General features: G+C 47.0%; 3 protein-coding genes across 3 annotated transcripts in view; 1 reads left to right on the forward strand and 2 right to left on the reverse strand.

Annotated features, from left to right (window-relative positions):
- Positions 1–1393: 1393 nt before the first annotated feature.
- On the reverse strand, positions 1394–6514 carry zbtb1 (zinc finger and BTB domain containing 1). Its single transcript, XM_079179889.1, has 2 exons — positions 6344–6514; positions 1394–5198 (listed from the first exon to the last, which is right to left on the reverse strand). The coding sequence occupies exon 2, from the start codon at positions 5191–5193 to the stop codon at positions 3124–3126; it is 2070 nt and encodes a 689-aa protein (XP_079036015.1). The 5' UTR covers positions 5194–5198; positions 6344–6514; the 3' UTR covers positions 1394–3123.
- Positions 6515–8773: 2259 nt separating this feature from the next.
- zbtb25 (zinc finger and BTB domain containing 25) lies at positions 8774–10360 on the forward strand (the record flags this gene model as incomplete). Its single annotated transcript, XM_079180029.1, has 2 exons — positions 8774–8946; positions 9205–10360. The coding sequence occupies 2 exons, from the start codon at positions 8774–8776 to the stop codon at positions 10358–10360; spliced, it is 1329 nt and encodes a 442-aa protein (XP_079036155.1).
- A 4283-nt stretch (positions 10361–14643) lies between these two features.
- LOC306711166 (C-1-tetrahydrofolate synthase, cytoplasmic-like) overlaps positions 14644–17886 on the reverse strand; it is a 6806-nt gene continuing 3563 nt past the window's right edge. Inside the window, exons 6-11 of the mRNA XM_079179973.1 lie at positions 17788–17886; positions 16362–16462; positions 16119–16255; positions 15910–16021; positions 15586–15713; positions 14644–14749 (exon numbers count right to left, since the gene is read on the reverse strand). The exon at positions 17788–17886 is cut by the window's right edge and continues 38 nt beyond it. Coding sequence (XP_079036099.1) covers positions 14696–14749; positions 15586–15713; positions 15910–16021; positions 16119–16255; positions 16362–16462; positions 17788–17886 — 631 coding nt within the window. The 3' untranslated portion in view covers positions 14644–14695. The remainder of the gene's footprint in view (positions 14750–15585; positions 15714–15909; positions 16022–16118; positions 16256–16361; positions 16463–17787) is intronic.

Genomic DNA, 17886 nt, shown 5'->3' on the forward strand with positions numbered 1-17886 from the left:
GAAGACCTGATCCACCAGAGAGACTTTAGTCTGACGGTCAGTGTCCTCTGAAGATCTGATCCACCAGAGAGCCTTTAGTCTGACGGTCAGGGTCCTCTGAAGACCTGATCCACCAGAGAGACTTTAGTCTGACGGTCAGTGTCCTCTGAAGACCTGATCCACCAGAGAGCCTTTAGTCTGACCGTCAGTGTCCTCTGAAGACCTGATCCACCAGAGAGACTTTAGTCTGACCGTCAGTGTCCTCTGTAGACCTGATCCACCAGAGAGCCTTTAGTCTGACCGTCAGTGTCCTCTGAAGACCTGATCCACCAGAGAGATTTAAATCTATTTAATCTCTTCATCCCACTCTGCTTTATTGAGTTCTATTTTGAGCTTCAGAGCTTCAGAGACAGAAGAACCAAACGTGGAGATTAAAAACCTTCATAAAGCTTTTAGACCAACATCAGCTCCTAGAACTAGAACCTTTAAATAAAAACATCTGGTTTAGTTTCTGATCAGAGAAACGGGTTACGGAGGTTCCTTCTTATATCTGATGTTATTCAGTCTCTGCCTAACCTAAACTGAACCTAAATGACCTAAAGCTAACCTAACTAAACCTGAGCTATCCTAACCTAAACTTAACCTATCCTAATATGACCTAAAGTTAACTGAACCTAAACTAACCGTAACCTAACTTTAACCTAAACCTTCCCTTAAACCAAGGCGTGAGCCTAAAATCTACTGATTTACGTTGTCTGGATGCATTTGTCCCCATAAGGAGGGTGAGTCCCCACAAAGTGACTGTGATAAAACTCACACACACAACCTTGTACTTCTATCTTTGTGAGGACCCTGGTTGACCTTTAACCCTTTAAACCGAGTTGAACCACTAAGATCTGGAACGAAGGAGGACGGAAACAAAAACGGGTTGCAACCAGAACCAGGTGGACCCAGCGAGCACTGGTGGTTAGAACGCCTTGACGTTACGTTCATCTCACCTGAGAGACAGGAGAGACAGGTGAGACAGGTGAGACAGGTGAGACAGGTGAGACAGGTGAGACAGGTGAGACAGGAGAGACAGGTGAGACAGGTGAGACAGGAGAGACAGGTGAGACAGGTGAGGCAGGTGGGCCGTCATTGGTCAGTTTGTTACAGGTCGAGAGCTGATTGGTAGAACAAACATCCATTAGTCTGTTTGAGAACCTTAAAGGAACAACTCTCACCTGGTGATGTCATCGTGCTGCAGGTGAGCAGAACTAGAAGAGTCTCTGTAAACAAACTCAGAGCACAAATAACAATAATAATAATAATAATAATATTTATATCAACACTAATTATAATGACACAGATATAAATAATAATAATAATAATAAGAGGAGAAAACCGGGTTGTTGTCAAACAGAACTTGGTTTATTAGGAGCAAAAATCTTCAGAACTTGGAGAACCCATGAAGACCTTTAACAGGAACTAGTATTCATCTGTAAACCTCCTACTGGTTCTGATCTGGTTCTGAGTGCCCTTTGACCAAACTGGTTTAGTTTGATTGTGAACTAGTTTCAGGAGAGGACCTCTGACGACCACCGACGCATCTGGTCTCAGGATCCAGGTTTCTACTGATTATCTGAACTGGTTTGTACTGGACCCTGACCCTTTGATGTTTTAGAAGGGTTCATACTGGTTCTGGACTAACTGTGTCTGTGTGCAGGTCAGGTCTGAACTGGTTTCAGCTGGTTCCGAACTAGTTCCAAACTAGTTCCTGTCCGCTCTAAAAGGTTTTTTGTCGACTTCAACTGGTTCAGGTTCTGAAAGGGTTTGTGGTGGATTTAAAATATGCGGTCTGGTTTCAGCTGGTTCAGTACTGGTTTAGGTCTCGTTCAGGTTTGTGAACTTTGTGTTTTTTTTGTGAAGCAGAAACAAAAAACAGTGAAAAACAACTTTACATGAATCATAAGGCAACAGATCCATCACAGTGTGATCCTCCAGGAGACCCAGGACCAGGACCGGGTTCTGGTCTCAGTCAATGAGGACCAGTCAAACCTGCTGGGTTTTCCTCTTCGGTTCAGTTTCACAAAAGGTCGTCACGAATATTTCGTGGTTTAATTGAGACCCCTTCCTGAAACGGGTCTGTGTGGTTTGGATCCACCAGAACCGATCGAACCGAGGAGGAAAATCCACCAGGTTTCAAAGAAGACCCCTTAAAGTCCAAGTGGTCCGGCTCTCGGTGGATCCTATGGGCTTGACCACCTCTAGTGTTCTCACTGTCCATCCCCCAGCATGCATCACTGTGAAGAAGACACTAGTGTTGTCACAGCAAAGGCACCAATCACAGAGCACGTACGGCCGATCAATGCTCACAAAGCTAAGAACCCAAGAGGACCGTGTTCACTAGAACATGAAGAACTCATCGGGTTCCTCTTCAGAGAATGTCGACTCCAAACAGGAAGTGAACTCTCCTCAGGTCTGTATCTGGACTCTAAAAGGCTCCATGTGGACTCTGAGGCTCCATGTGGACTCTGAGGCTCCATGTGGACTCCACGTGGTCCAAAGCAAAGTCTTCGTTCACACTGTGAGCAACACGATCCTGAACCCAACAAGTCCAAACACAAAGGTCCATCTGAAAGCTCCCCTTTGGCGCCCCCTAGTGCTAAAACAAAGGTGTTGAGATCAGTTACAGAACATCACTCGTTAACTATTTGGTGACTTGGTTCTGACTCGTCCAATGAGAACGTCTCTAGATTTACTTCTTTGGGTTTTTTTGGGACTTCAAGAACCCTGAAAACAAGCATCATGTAAAGATATCCTGTGTACAAAACCCCAGCTTCTTCATAAATATTAAAACTAATATACATCTAGTTAGCTGGTTGGCTAGTTAACTGTGGACGGTGGTCGTTTAACAGAAGTAGATTCAGACTTTTGAAAGAAACCTCATGATGTCCTGATTGTCTTTTTTTGTTTAATCAAAGCTAACGAAGCGACCAATCAGCTCGCGGTGTGAATGCCCGCTGAGGTTATTATGCATATACTTTAAAAAGTGCAGATTTGTCTTATTTGGTGCTCAAGTGCATTCATTTGTTCTCACATTTATGGCTTTTTCTCTTTGTACCAAAACTGGTAGAAATGTGGCGGACGGGTCCGGATTGGTCCCTATAGTCTCTTGGTGTGCTTGGAGTTGTAGTGGCTCCTCATGTCTTTACGGAGGCGGAACTTCTCTCCGCAGACACCGCAGATGTAAAGGTGGACGTCCATGTGTTTCTCCAGCTGCTCTCCGCCGGGGAAGATCTGGAAACACACCTGGCAGATGGTCTCCCCGGCCGACAGGTGTGAGATCATGTGGCGGACGTGGTCGTGTTTGAGGAAGGTTCCCTGGTCGCAGACCGGACAGACGTAGCGCGCCATTCCTTTGTGCATGTCGGTGTGCAGGCGGAGCTGCCGCTCCCGCAGGAACTGCTTCCCGCAGGTCTGACAGGTGAACTGCTTCTCCTTGGTGTGGACGGTGTAGTGCTCCCGCAGGTGGCAGCGCTGGTAGAAACCTTTGCCGCAGATGCCGCAGAAGTGCTTGCGTCGGTGGTCCAGTTCGCCGCCGCCGCCGCCGCCGCCCTCCTCCAGCAGCGCCGGGCGGAACAGCTCCTGGTCGTGGCAGGACAAGGCGTGCTCCAGCGCCGAGCTCTCGTTCTGGAACAGCGTGCCGCAGTGAGGGCAGGCCAGGTCGGAGGCCTCCATCAGACCCTCCTCCTCCATCATCCCCTGAGGCTCCTCCAGCAGGGACGCCTCGTCCTCCCCGTGGGAGTCCGAGTCGCCGCCTTGGGACTCGCCGCAGCGCTCCGCGTGCTCCTGGAGCTGGCGGCCTTTGATCAGCACCTGACCGCACCTCCCGCAGGCACAGATGTGGCCCATGTGGTTGGACAGGTAGTGGGCCGACTTGTCCTCCTCCGTCAGCAGAGCGCCACACAGTTCACAGGGGGCGCAGTCGGCGTCCTGCTTCTCGTCTTTCACCTTACGGAGCTTCGCGGGAATCCCTGAATCTTCACTGCTGGACATGTGGCCTTCGAACGGCTCGCTGCTGTGATCCAGACCCGAGATGCCGGGCTCTGGGTCGCGGTCTGATCCGGTTTTCTCTCTCTGCAGGTCTTTACGCGTGGTGTCGTCGAAGCGCGCCCTACAGTCTCTGTTGCCGTGGTCGCCGACCCGGACCACCTCTATCTCAGGGAATACGCCTTCTTCTGGTTCCGTCTTGATGGAGATACTCCGGGTCGATCCGGGCTCGCCGGCTGTCCCGAGGTCGGAGTCAGACTTGGCTTCGGGCCAGTCGTCCTCACCTTTACAGATGACCCTGTGCTCCTCTATGCTCTCGGAAGCGGAGCTCTCGGCTTTGCTGGAGTCGTTGTCACCTTCGGCGTTGCCTCTCGGCTGATGAAAGGCCTTCCGGTTGGTGCAGGTCAGGATGTGTTCGATCAGGAGCTTCTCGCAGCTGAAGACGAAGCCGCAGTCGTCGCAGGTGTAGGTGCGGCCGAATCGAGGACGGTCTTTGAGGGCCGAACTCCTGCCGCCGGGCCTCTTCCTCAAGTCACACGGCTGATCGACTAGTCCGTCCACAATCGGTGGCGCCGCTATCAGAGGAGTCACCACCACCTCCTCCGCCGCCACTACCACCGGTCTGCTGATGGTCGCCGGAGCCACGGGGCGCCCGGCGGTGCTGCTGCTGCTGGCAGCTTTTGGTAGATGCTCCACCTCCGGTGCAGCAGGCCTCTGCTGCTCGTACATCCGGACTCCGAACATCATCTTCCCGCCGGCGGGGCAGGTGGAGGAGCTGGACGCGGAGGAGGCCGAGGAGGACGGGGTGAGGTTGGAGCTCCTGATGTCCCTGAGATCCTCCAGCGAGTCCGGGATGTAGTACATCTGCAGGTACGCCATGGAGGCCTTGAGCTCCTCGAACTCGTAGCTGCCCACCGCGATGCGACCCAGGTACATGAGCTGCAGGATGAGGTCGAAGCACTCGGCGCTGATCTGCATGTTGCTGAGGTCCAGACGCCCGGCGCCCTGCTGCTGGTCCCGGATGAACATCATCCTGAAGTAGGAGCTGCAGGCCGCCAGCACGGCCTTGTGCGCCCGGAAGTAGATGTCCCCGATGGCGATGAGGCAGTCGCACAGGAAGCCCCACTCACGCTGGTTATTGAGCTGCTGGAGGACGTGATCGCTGTGGCTCGGCCTCGCCATCGAACCTGTGGACGACAAGGAGGTAAGTAGAGTACTTTGTACCGTACTACAACTCAGATGTATATATAAGACGTAAATACAGTACTTTATACTGTACTACTACATCTCAGTTACATCTAGTACTTTATGCTGTAATACAACTCAGAGGTATATATATATATATATATATATATATATATATATATATATATATATATATATATACATATAGTACTTTGTACTGTACTACAGAGGTACATATTGTACTTTATACTGTACAAAAGACGTAAATACAGTACTTTATACTGTACTACATCTCAGTTACATCTAGTACTTTATACTGTAATACAACTCAGAGGTGCATATAGTACTTTATACTGTACTACAGGGGTAAGTATAGTACTTTATACTGTAATACATCAGGACCAGGGGTACCAGGTTCTCTGGTTAGAGTTCTAGATGTAGAACCTGTTCTAGCTGTAGAACCCTGGTGCTACGGTTCTAGCTGTAGAACCAGACTTTATAATAACAGACAGAAGGGAGAGGCCGGCCTCACGAGCTAAAATGGAGATTACAGCGGTTAGCCAAGTCAAGCTAACAGCGGCTAGCATCGACCACACCGGAAGTTACTGCAAATTAAGCTACAGAATAAAAGAGGATCCAGCTCGACAAGTAATAAAACAGACAAAACAGATTAAACGGACTGTGTACTAGGGCACGCGCTAACTTAAATCAAAATGTGTTTAAATTAGTGAATAAACACGGTATGAACGGTCATTTCTATCTTTTCTACACGGATTAAACCGTTAATGATACATTAATAAACAGTTAAACTGTTTGGTTAAATCTTTGCGTTACTATTTAATTTAATATTATTTCATTGTTTAGATTGTCCATTTTTATACTCAATATTCTTTATTTTTTACTCTGTTACTTTGATTGCTTACCTGTGTCATAATGCTGCTGTAATAAAGTATCTATCTAATATCTTTACTACGCCCTTTATTTTGAAAACCCAGACCAGATGTAATAGATGTACATCCTGTTCGCTTGATGGTGCTCACTGATATCTCCTCCTGCAAACAGTCCCGCCGCCCCCGCACAGAGCACCGAGAGCAGCGCGAGCACCGAGAGGCTCTTCTTACTTCACCCGGGAACCCGTTAAACTCACCGTGGGTAACCCCGGAGGAGACTCGGTGTGTTCGGGCGGACAGTTGAGACGAGGGACTCGGAGGACTCTTCTCTTCTTCTTCTTCTTCTTCTTCTTCTTCTTCTCCTTCTCCTTCTCCTTCTTCTTCTTCTTCTTCTTCTCCTCCCGCAGGATGAAAGAACTTCCGCACAGACTGTCGCTCCGTCAACCAAACGCAACAGTGAGCGCGTCTGAAGAAGACAAAATAAGAGACTTCCGGTCAAAATGAACGGCCTTCAAAATAAACGTAATGAATAAAGTTATTGATCAGGTTCTAGTTATTTTAATGATAAACCAGCAGCATAGTTCCACGTGATCAGATTATTATATATATATATATATATATATATACATATTATATTTCACTGCAGACTTTCATCTGATTCACAGGCTGTGAAATGTAGAAATAAGATCTGTAAAAATAAATATATATATATATATATATATATATAAAATAGTATTTTACAGATCTTATTTCTACATTTCACAGCCTGTGAATCTGACTTTTAGATTATGAAATAAAACAAATTATATTTTTAGCAATAAAGATATATTTTTCTCTGCAAGTCGACTTTTCGATTTCTTTCAACATTATAATATATATTTCTTATTATAATAAACATTTATTTCCATTTCACAATATATATATATATATACATATATATGTTATTTGTTATTGTTATATTTTATTATATTTATAATTTATATATATGTATTAATATATATAAATATATTTATACAATTCTATTTCATTTATTGTTATCACTAAATATCATACTTTGGAGTTTTTCTGGTGATAATATCGTTTGATGTCATAATGAAACATTAATGTTTGATGTTATTTATGTTTAAATTCATTATTGGTTCTAAGTGTTTAGATTTGGTTGTACCTCCCAGCATGCACTGGGGTAGCTGTCTCTTGTTGATTTTTTAATATCATTTTATTTATCATAGAACCAGCTCAGCTGTTCTGATTTCAGTATTAATATTCATCTAAAACCCTTTTAGGGTTATTGATTACATTACATTGATTACGTAGGTGACGCAGATGGATCACGTGACCAGCCCCTTTGACCCCCCCCCCCCCTTCCTCGCGCGAGACGTGACGTGATCCTCGCGAGATCATCTGCTCCAACCTATCGGCTCTAGTTGAAGACAATCTGCTCGTTTCTGCGGTAAGAGGCCGATTAACGGCGCGTGCATGACACAGACAGACAGAGGGGTGTGCATGTGGGTAGGGGGGGGGGGTGTGCACGCGCGCGCCCGCGGTGCGTGTAGGTGAATGAGGACGTGCGTGTTACTGGATGTGAATGAGACGGAGAAGGATGGAGGAGGCTGCAGCCTCACGGGCGCGATGCCACGTGCACGCGCGGAGCTGTATTGTGGTATGGTCGCGCGGGTGTCCTGTTTCCGGTGTGTGTGTGTTTGTGTATGAGTGTGTGTGTGTGTGTGTCTGTATGTATGTGTGTCATGGAGGTCTCCTCTCTATGTGTTCTAGGTGTCATGGAGGTCTCCTCTCTATGTGTTCTAGGTGTCATGGAGGTCTCCTCTCTATGTGTTCTAGGTGTCATGGAGGTCTCCTCTCTATGTGTTCTAGGTGTCATGGAGGTCTCCTCTCTCTGTGTTCTAGGTGTCATGGAGGTCTCCTCTCTATGTGTTCTAGGTGTCATGGAGGTCTCCTCTCTATGTGTTCTAGGTGTCATGGAGGTCTCCTCTCTATGTGTTCTAGGTGTCATGGAGGTCTCCTCTCTATGTGTTCTAGGTGTCATGGAGGTCTCCTCTCTATGTGTTCTAGGTGTCATGGAGGTCTCCTCTCTATGTGTTCTAGGTGTCATGGAGGTCTCCTCTCTATGTGTTCTAGGTGTCATGGAGGTCTCCTCTCTCTGTGTTCTAGGTGTCATGGAGGTCTCCTCTCTCTCTGTGTTCTAGGTGTCATGGAGGTCTCCTCTCTCTGTGTGTTCTAGGTGTCATGGAGGTCTCCTCTCTATGTGTTCTAGGTGTCATGGAGGTCTCCTCTCTCTGTGTGTTCTAGGTGTCATGGAGGTCTCCTCTCTCTCTGTGTTCTAGGTGTCATGGAGGTCTCCTCTCTCTCTGTGTTCTAGGTGTCATGGAGGTCTCCTCTCTCTGTGTGTTCTAGGTGTCATGGAGGTCTCCTCTCTCTGTGTTCTAGGTGTCATGGAGGTCTCCTCTCTATGTGTTCTAGGTGTCATGGAGGTCTCCTCTCTCTGTGTTCTAGGTGTCATGGAGGTCTCCTCTCTATGTGTTCTAGGTGTCATGGAGGTCTCCTCTCTCTCTGTGTTCTAGGTGTCATGGAGGTCTCCTCTCTCTCTGTGTTCTAGGTGTCATGGAGGTCTCCTCTCTCTGTGTGTTCTAGGTGTCATGGAGGTCTCCTCTCTCTGTGTTCTAGGTGTCATGGAGGTCTCCTCTCACAGCCTCGTCCTGCTGCAGCAGCTCAACGTTCAGAGAGAGTTCGGCTTTTTGTGCGACTGCACCGTTGCCATCGGAAACGTTTACTTCAAAGCTCACCGAGCTGTGCTGGCAGCTTTCTCCAACTACTTCAAGATGATCTTCATCCACCAGACCAGGTCAGGGGGTCTCTGTAACTGTAGACCAGGTCGGGAGGGTCTCTCTAGACCAGGTCATGGGGGTCTCTATAACTGTAGACCAGATCAGGAGTGTCTCTGTAGACCAGGTCAGGAGGGTCTCTGTAGACCAGGTCGGGAGGGTCTCTGTAGACCAGGTTAGGATAGTCTCTGTAACTGTAGACCAGTTCAGGAGGGTCTCTGTAACCGTAGACCAGGTCAGGAGGATCTCTGAGACCTTGTCCCTGTGTCTGTCCTCAGTGAGTGTATAAAGATCCAGCCCACTGACATCCAGCCGGACGTCTTCAGCTACCTGCTGCACATCATGTACACCGGCATGTGTCCCAAACAACCGGTGGACCAGAGCCGGTTGCAGGACGGCATCAAGTTCCTTCACGCCTACCAGCTGTGCCGGAAACCCGGCGAGGGCGCCGCCACCGACGCCGCCGCGGACATGGTCCGCATGTCCAACCTGTACGGCATCCAGATCTCCTCCCAGCTGGCCAACAAGGAGGCGGCCGGAGTCCCCAAGACCACCGCGGTGTCCCGGGGGGCCCCCGAGGACGGACGCTCCACCGGCCGGGGGGGGCGGTCCCACTCCCAGCTGGCCCTTGCCGTCGGACTGGAGGGGATCCCGTCCGACCGCCAGACCTCGGTGCTACGCAACGTCTGCTCCGTGGCATCCGGAGACGACTCGGACGTATCCGGACGCATCAAGCATGAGCGGGTGGAGGAGGAGGAGGAGGGCGAGGACGGTGGCGAGGAGGTACCTGAAGGTGCGGGGTCTCCGTCTCAGGGTAGCAGTCCTAATCAGAGTCTCCTGTTCAAAGACCGGGTCCTGGTCCTGCTGTGTCCTCGCTGTGGAGAGCGCTGCTCGTCCCCCGAGGACCTGCGGGAGCACCTGTTCAGCCACGCTGCCCTCGACCCCTCCCGGCTGATGGACGCCGGCGTGGAGGAGGGTCCGGCGGGAGTCCAGGAGCAGCTGGACGCCGGGTGTCTGGAGGAGGCCCTGAGGCAGAGCCAGGCGCTCGCCAACCAGCTGGCTGCAGAGCTGAGGAGGAGCAGAGGGATCGGCGGCGGCAGTCCAACCCTCGCCGTCCTGCACTCCCGTAAACGTAAGATCGCCTGCGCCGTCTGCAGCCTGCGGTTCTCCCACAAGTCTCAGCTGCAGGAGCACATGTACTCCCACACGGGCAAACCGTCCCGCTACCACCGCTACAACCGCCTCTGCAGCCAACTCTTCCAGGCCTCCGCCCACTTCTGCGACGCCGCCACCGCCGAGCCCGGGGGCGGAGCCTCGTCCGCCGCCGCACTCTCCGAGGAGGTCAACAGGGACGCTCAGGACAACGGCAGCTCCTGCTACTCGCTGGACTCGGAGGTCTCACAGGAGAGCGTGGACGGCGTGCCGGTGGAGTGATGTCATCAGGTGTGCCGGTGGAGTGATGTCACCCGGCGCTCGTTGTCCTCTGAGCTGCTGTCTGCTGGTCTGGTAACCTGTGCAGGTGTATGTGTGGGAATCACGTGATCCATCGATTGACAGGAAATTAATCAGCAACTATTTATAAAACACGATTTGTGTTTTTGAGGAATTATTTTAAGAAAACAAATCTTCGGTTTCTTTTTTTTTAATGTTTTTCTACGATGACTAACTGAATCTTTGGACTTTTTTCTTATTGATCAGATGAATCAATAATGACGTCATCGGTTCGTAGAATCCTGATCTTCCACACTCACCAGCGGACAGTGAACGCCTCACTGATGAGTCTCTGACGATGTGTTCAAATGTTTCCTGTTAATATGAAGGTGTGTCGTCGTGTCTTTAGACCCAGAAGGACTTTTATTGTGAAAAGATGCAGCAGTGCCTTCCTGTGGTGGTGTTGATGGTTTTGATGGTTGTCTGTGTCGTTTCCATCAGTAAATTAAAGCTTCATGACAATCTGAAGAGTAGAAACAAAGTATACCAGCTTTTTACAACCCCCCCCTCTTAAAGGACCACACCACTGTTAATAACTGTAATTGATCAGTATTTAATTATTATTATTAGAGAGTTTAAATGAACAAATAAAACAGGAAGTGGTCACATGATGATGGAATGATTTACGGGTGAAAACGTTCACTTTATTTTGAAAGGGTTCCCAGTGGATGGAAGTGTGTTCTGGTCCTTTAAGGTGGAGTCACATGACCAGCGTTCATTGATTATTGATTGGTGAATGTTCATCGTGGTCTCACTGTAAAATAAAATCAAAACAGGAAGTTTTGATTTGTACATAAACGTCTGAGTTTTTTTCATTGATGGATCAATAAAGTTTTTTAATTTTTTTCCACCAATCAGAAGAGAGAACTGTTGAAACATCGCTGGTTCAAAGTGAAGACGTGATTATGTGACATGTGAGTGACTAGTCCACTAATGCTGCATCATGTTCTGGTGTCCAATCACCTTTTACTTCCTGTTTTATTCTGAAATGTCTGTTGGCTCCTCCCCCACAACTCTTAAAGGGACCACGAGTGAACCACAGCTGAGGCCTGAGAGAATCAAATTCAAATCTCATTATAGGAAATAAAAGCAGATCTACTTTCCTGTCTCCCCCCCCCCCCCCCCCCCCCCCCCCCCCCCATCATCATCATCATCATCATATTGAAGAAGCAATGGAATCTATGTTATGCAATGTTATGGAAACTGGGCGGTACGTTGGAGGAGAGAGATGATCTTAGTGTTTCTTCTTCTTCTCTCAGAGAAACATCTGAGCATCAAACAGGAAGAAGATCCACAATCAGGTGAGATTTGATCTTCTGAATCAGTCAGGTGACGTCATGAAGAGTGAAGTTAACAACGTTGATGTTTCACTTCATGAAAAGCTTCATTTGAGACGATCTCTTTGATCTCCTCTGTGATCCTCTGATGATGTCATAAAGTCAGATTTTCTGACAAATAGATACTTTTAGTTGTTCAAAGTTTTATAATCTTTAATGTTGTTTTTACACATTTAATTTAAATCTTCTTTAACATTTTGAGTGAATGTTTGTTTGAATCATCCGACCCATAGACCTGGTCTTCGTCCTGCAGGTTCCAGGTCTTCGGTTCATCGAGTCCTCCAGCAGGTGTAAACAATATTTAGCGTTACCATGGCGACGCCGGATGGAGACGACGTTGTCCAGAGGACAGAGAAGGTCGTGTTAAAGAGGAAGCTGACGGGTCCTCCGAGGAAAGACCAGGACCGGGAGTACCGGGGAGGACAGAGACGAGGACCAGGAATACCGGAGAGGACGGACCGGAGACCAGGACCAGCAGAGACGAGTCCTCAGCGATGACCAGGGAGACCACCGGGGACAACGTCTACCTGTTCACACCCGTCTACCTGTTCACACCCGTCTACCTGTTCACACCCGTCTACCTGTTCACACCTGTAGACCTGATCACACCTGTAGACCTGTTCACACCCGTCTACCTGTTCACACCTGTAGACCTGATCACACCTGTCTACCTGTTCACACCTGTCTACCTGATCACACCTGTCTACCTGATCACACCTGTCTACCTGTTCACACCTGTCTACCTGTTTTATACCTGTCTACCTGTTCACACCTGTAGACATGTTCACACCTGTCTACCTGTTCACACCTGTAGACATGTTCACACCTGTCTACCTGATCACACCTGTCTACCTGATCACACCTGTAGACCTGATCACACCTGTCTACCTGATCACACCTGTAGACCTGTTCACACCCGTCAACCTGATCACACCCGTCTACCTGATCACACCCGTCTACCTGATCACACCTGTCTACCTGATCACACCTGTAGACCTGTTCACACCCGTCTACCTGATCACACCCGTCTACCTGATCACACCCGTCTACCTGTTCACACCTGTCTACCTGTTTTATACCTGTCTACCTGTTCACACCTGTAGACCTGTTCACACCTGTAGACCTGTTCACACCTGTAGACATGTTCACACCTGTCTACCTGATCACACCTGTCTACCTGTTCACACCTGTCTACCTGTTCACACCTGTAGACCTGATCACACCTGTCTACCTGATCACACCTGTCTACCTGTTCACACCTGTCTACCTGTTCACACCTGTAGACCTGATCACACCTGTAGACATGTTCACACCTGTCTACCTGTTCACACCTGTAGACCTGATCACACCTGTAGACCTGTTCACACCTGTCTACCTGATCACACCTGTCTACCTGTTCACACCTGTAGACCTGATCACACCTGTAGACATGTTCACACCTGTCTACCTGTTCACACCTGTAGACCTGATCACACCTGTAGACCTGATCACACCTGTCTACCTGATCACACCTGTCTACCTGTTCACACCTGTAGACCTGATCACACCTGTAGACATGTTCACACCTGTCTACCTGGTCACACCTGTCTACCTGTTCACACCTGTAGACCTGATCACACCTGTCTACCTGTTCACATCTGTAGACCTGATCACACCTGTCTACCTTTTCACACCTGTCTACCTGATCACACCTGTCTACCTGTTCACACCTGTAGACCTGATCACACCTGTAGACCTGATCACACCTGTAGACCTGATCACACCTGTTGACATGTTCACACCTGTCTACCTGTTCACACCTGTAGACATGTTCACACCTGTAGACCTGATCACACCTGCCTACCTGTTCACACCTGTCTACCTTTTCACACCTGTCTACCTGATCACACCTGTAGACATGTTCACACCTGTAGACCTGATCACACCCGTCTACCTGTTCACACCTGTAGACCTGTTCACACCCGTCTACATGATCACACCTGTCTACCTGTTCACACCTGTAGACCTGATCACACCTGTCTACCTGTTCACACCCGTCTACCTGTTCACACCTGTCTACCTGTTCACACCTGTAGACCTGATCACATCTGTAGACCTGTTCACACCCGTCTACCTGTTCACACCCGTAGACCTGATCACACCTGTCTACCTGTTCACACCTGTAGACCTGATCACACCTGTCTACCTGTTCACACCCGTCTACATGATCACACCTGTCTACCTGTTCACACCTGTAGACCTGATCACATCTGTAGACCTGTTCACACCTGTCTACCTGTTCACACCTGTAGACCTGTTCACACCCGTCTACATGATCACACCTGACTACCTGTTTTATACCTGTCTACCTGTTCACACCTGTAGACCTGATCACATCTGTAGACCTGTTCACACCTGTCTACCTGTTCACACCTGTAGACCTGTTCACACCCGTCTACATGATCACACCTGTCTACCTGTTTTATACCTGTCTACCTGTTCACACCTGTAGACCTGTTCACACCCGTCTACATGATCACACCTGACTACCTGTTTTATACCTGTCTACCTGTTCACACCTGTAGACCTGTTCACACCCGTCTACCTGTTCACACCTGTCTACCTGTTCACACCTGTAGACCTGATCACATCTGTAGACCTGTTCACACCCGTCTACCTGTTCACACCCGTCTACATGATCACACCTGTCTACCTGTTCACACCTGTCTACCTGTTCACACCTGTAGACCTGATCACATCTGTAGACCTGTTCACACCTGTCAACCTGTTCACACCTGTTCACACCTGTCTACCTGCAGGTAAACATCAGGGGATGTCGCTGTGTCTGTGACTCTATACGTTATTTAATATTGTAAAATAAAGAAGAAGAAGAAGAAGAAGAAGATACATGTTTGTATTTGAACATATTTTTATTAAAATATATTACATCTTTGAATCAGTTTCACCTCATCGGCTGGTTCTTCAGAAGGAACCGCTGAGCGCTCTGCACCGTGTTCTGAAACCAGATCATATATATATAATATATACATATATACATATGTATAATATACACATATATATATATATTAGTGCTGGGCAACCATTACAATTTGTAATCTGCGATTAATCTCATTGTTTTGCGCAAAGTTCAGTAATGAATCTAAAGTAGTGTGTTGAGCTCTTTTATGTTAAAGTGCTGCTCTATGAACTAAAGGTCAACAACATTTGGTTTAAACACGTTAAACTCATCAGGTTCTTGTTAACAGCAGGATTCTCTTCACACAGCAGCAGTTATAACACAGTTATAATGATTCTGATCATAGATATTCAGCCGGTGTTCACAACTTTATCTTCATGTGTGTCAGAGATGAATTTAAATATACATCTTGAGACCTGAAACCTATCTACGTCATGTTTTATGTTTGTTAAACTCTCAGTAGTGATAACTAAATGATATGATTATTATACATATTACAAACTAAACACTTTAAAAACTCTAAAACAATAATTTAAATAAATCATTTATTTTTTTATTTTTTTGGTATGTTGGTCAGACACTATGCTACGCTGATTAGCGTAATATGTGGTATTTGTTATAAATGTACGTTGGTACATAGAGGGTGATGAGAAGCTGTACATGGAGGGACTTAGGACCCAGGGGACTGTAGGGGAAGGAAACAGGAAGAGACGGAAGAGACGCCGGTGGGCCGACTGGTTCTTGTGTTCAAAATGTCCGCTTAATAAAACATGTATATGTATATATATATATATACATATACATGTACATATATATATAAATAGACATCAGAAAGACTTAAACTCAAACAATAAAAAAAACTAAAACCTCATTACCTCCATGAGCATGGCCACTGTCATAGGCCCCACCCCTCCTGGAACAGGTGTGATGAATCCTGCTCTCTGATTGGCCGAGGCGTAGTGGACATCCCCGACGACCCGTTTACCGCTCGGCTTCGTCTCATCTGTTTGAGAGAACCGCTCAGAGGTCAACACGTTCTCCAAACTCTGGAGTCACTTTAGAATGACGTCATTGGTGTCCTTTCAAAATAAAATTCAGTCCACACAGGACAACCATAGTTTACTCTTTGAAATCAGTTTTAGAAGTATGTAGTATGAAGTAGTACAAGATGTAGTACCAGATGTAGTACCAGTGAGTACCTGCTATGTGGTTGATCCCACAGTCGATGACCACGCCCCCTTCCTTAAGCCACTCCCCTCTCACCATCTCTGCTCGGCCCGCCCCCACCACCAGGATGTCGGCCCGGCTAACCTGCCAGTCACACAGGAAACTCATCATCTCACACACATCTCAAACACCCATAGAGATGACACCACTGGTCCTGGTTCTCCGTGTCCAGGTGAGTCACCTGTTCGGGGAGGTCCGGGGTCTTTGAGTGACAGGTGGTCACGGTGGCATGGTTCCACAGCAGGAGGTCGTGCATCGGGGCGCCGACGATCTTACTGCGACCGACCACCACCGCGTGTTTCCCCCCCACAGACACACCTGTACGGAAAACAGGAAGTCACAGGTAAGAGGCTTTGCTCTGATTGGTCCACTAAGATGTCAGTATGTGTTTCATGTTTCAGCTGAAAGGGTTAAACGGACTCACCTGTCTGTCTGATGAGCTCCATGCAGCCTTTGGGGGTGCAGGGGATGAAGCAGTGTTTCAGATCTCCTCGAGACAACTTCCCGGCATTAATGCAGCTCAGACTGAACACAAACAAATATATATATACATATATATATATGTATATATATATATATGTATATACACAGTGGTGGGCCCTGCAAAGCCTTCTCTGTTGGCCTAAACAGAATCACAAAGTTATAGCTATTTTATAATTTAATAATTATTTATTTATTTATTTATGTTCTCATTGCACAGCTACTGTGCTCCTCAGCTGCTCTGCTTCAGTGCAGCTTGTTTTAAGTAGAGCTTTGATCCAATCAGAGTTCACCTCTGTGTCTCTAGGTAGAAGAGAGGCCCCAGGCCTGCAGACTCACCAGTGAATCCATGTGCAGGTTAAGTGAATGGGGACGATATTGTTGATTGTCATAGTGTTCAACCAATCAGATCTTTAGTTTGAGATTCTTGGACTCACCAGAGCGGCCTGCAGGCCTACAGCTACGTCAGCATTAGCAGCAGCGCTGCAGTGAGATTCTGTGCTGTGATTGGTCAGTGGGCGAGCACTTGACTATTTTGAAACAAAATTTACAGCAGAGGCTTAGTGAGTAGTCAGAGTTCAAATTGAAAGATATGAATGAAACCATGATATTTTTTGCATTTTGCTTGGTGTATATATATATATTTTTTTACCTAGCTTTGTTTTTTAACACTCAACGGCTGAAACTGGAAGATAAACGGATTAGTGAGTTGGGATTTAACTGTGGGATTAAACTCTTTGTCAACAAAGAAAGGAGGATGTGATCAGCATTTGGTAAGTCAACTGGTTCGTTTACATCTAATATCTGAATGGCCCTTGAGTGTGTAGCAGAATGCGTGTTGCTGCTGTTGTTTTCCCGTTAAGCTAGTTAGCCTAGCCTCCCAGAACACTTGCGGGGCATCAGCTGTGTTTGTTCCGGTTCATAGTGAGCCAGAAAACATTATATTTCCTACAATTTAAGCTTCTGTATTTTCCAAATGCACTAGTATTATTCAAACGTATTGTTCGGTTTGTAAGCCTCGTACCGAACGGTTTAATACGAATACGTGATGTTATATAGTTACAGCCCAAGAAACGAATAATAACCCTAGCTGTGGCGCCATCATGTGGTTATAAGGTGGTATTTCAGCAGTGAAGGCCCAGGTATAAAATGCACGGCCCGCCACTGCATATATATATATATATATATATATATATATATATATATGTATATATATATATATATATATATATATATATATATATATATATATGTATATATATATATATATATATATATGTAGATATATATATATATATATATATATATATATATATATCTACATATATATACATATACTGTATATATATATGTATAAAATAAAGCCTCACCCGTCCACGTCTTTCTCTGGAGACACAGCGTTGGTGATGAGTTCGGTGTCGATGGAGTTCACAGAGTCCAGAGGAAGCTGGACGATCAGACCGTGGACG

This window comes from Pholis gunnellus, assembly GCF_910591455.1.
Source record: "Pholis gunnellus genome assembly, chromosome: 19".
Taxonomy (NCBI): Eukaryota; Metazoa; Chordata; class Actinopteri; order Perciformes; family Pholidae; genus Pholis; species Pholis gunnellus.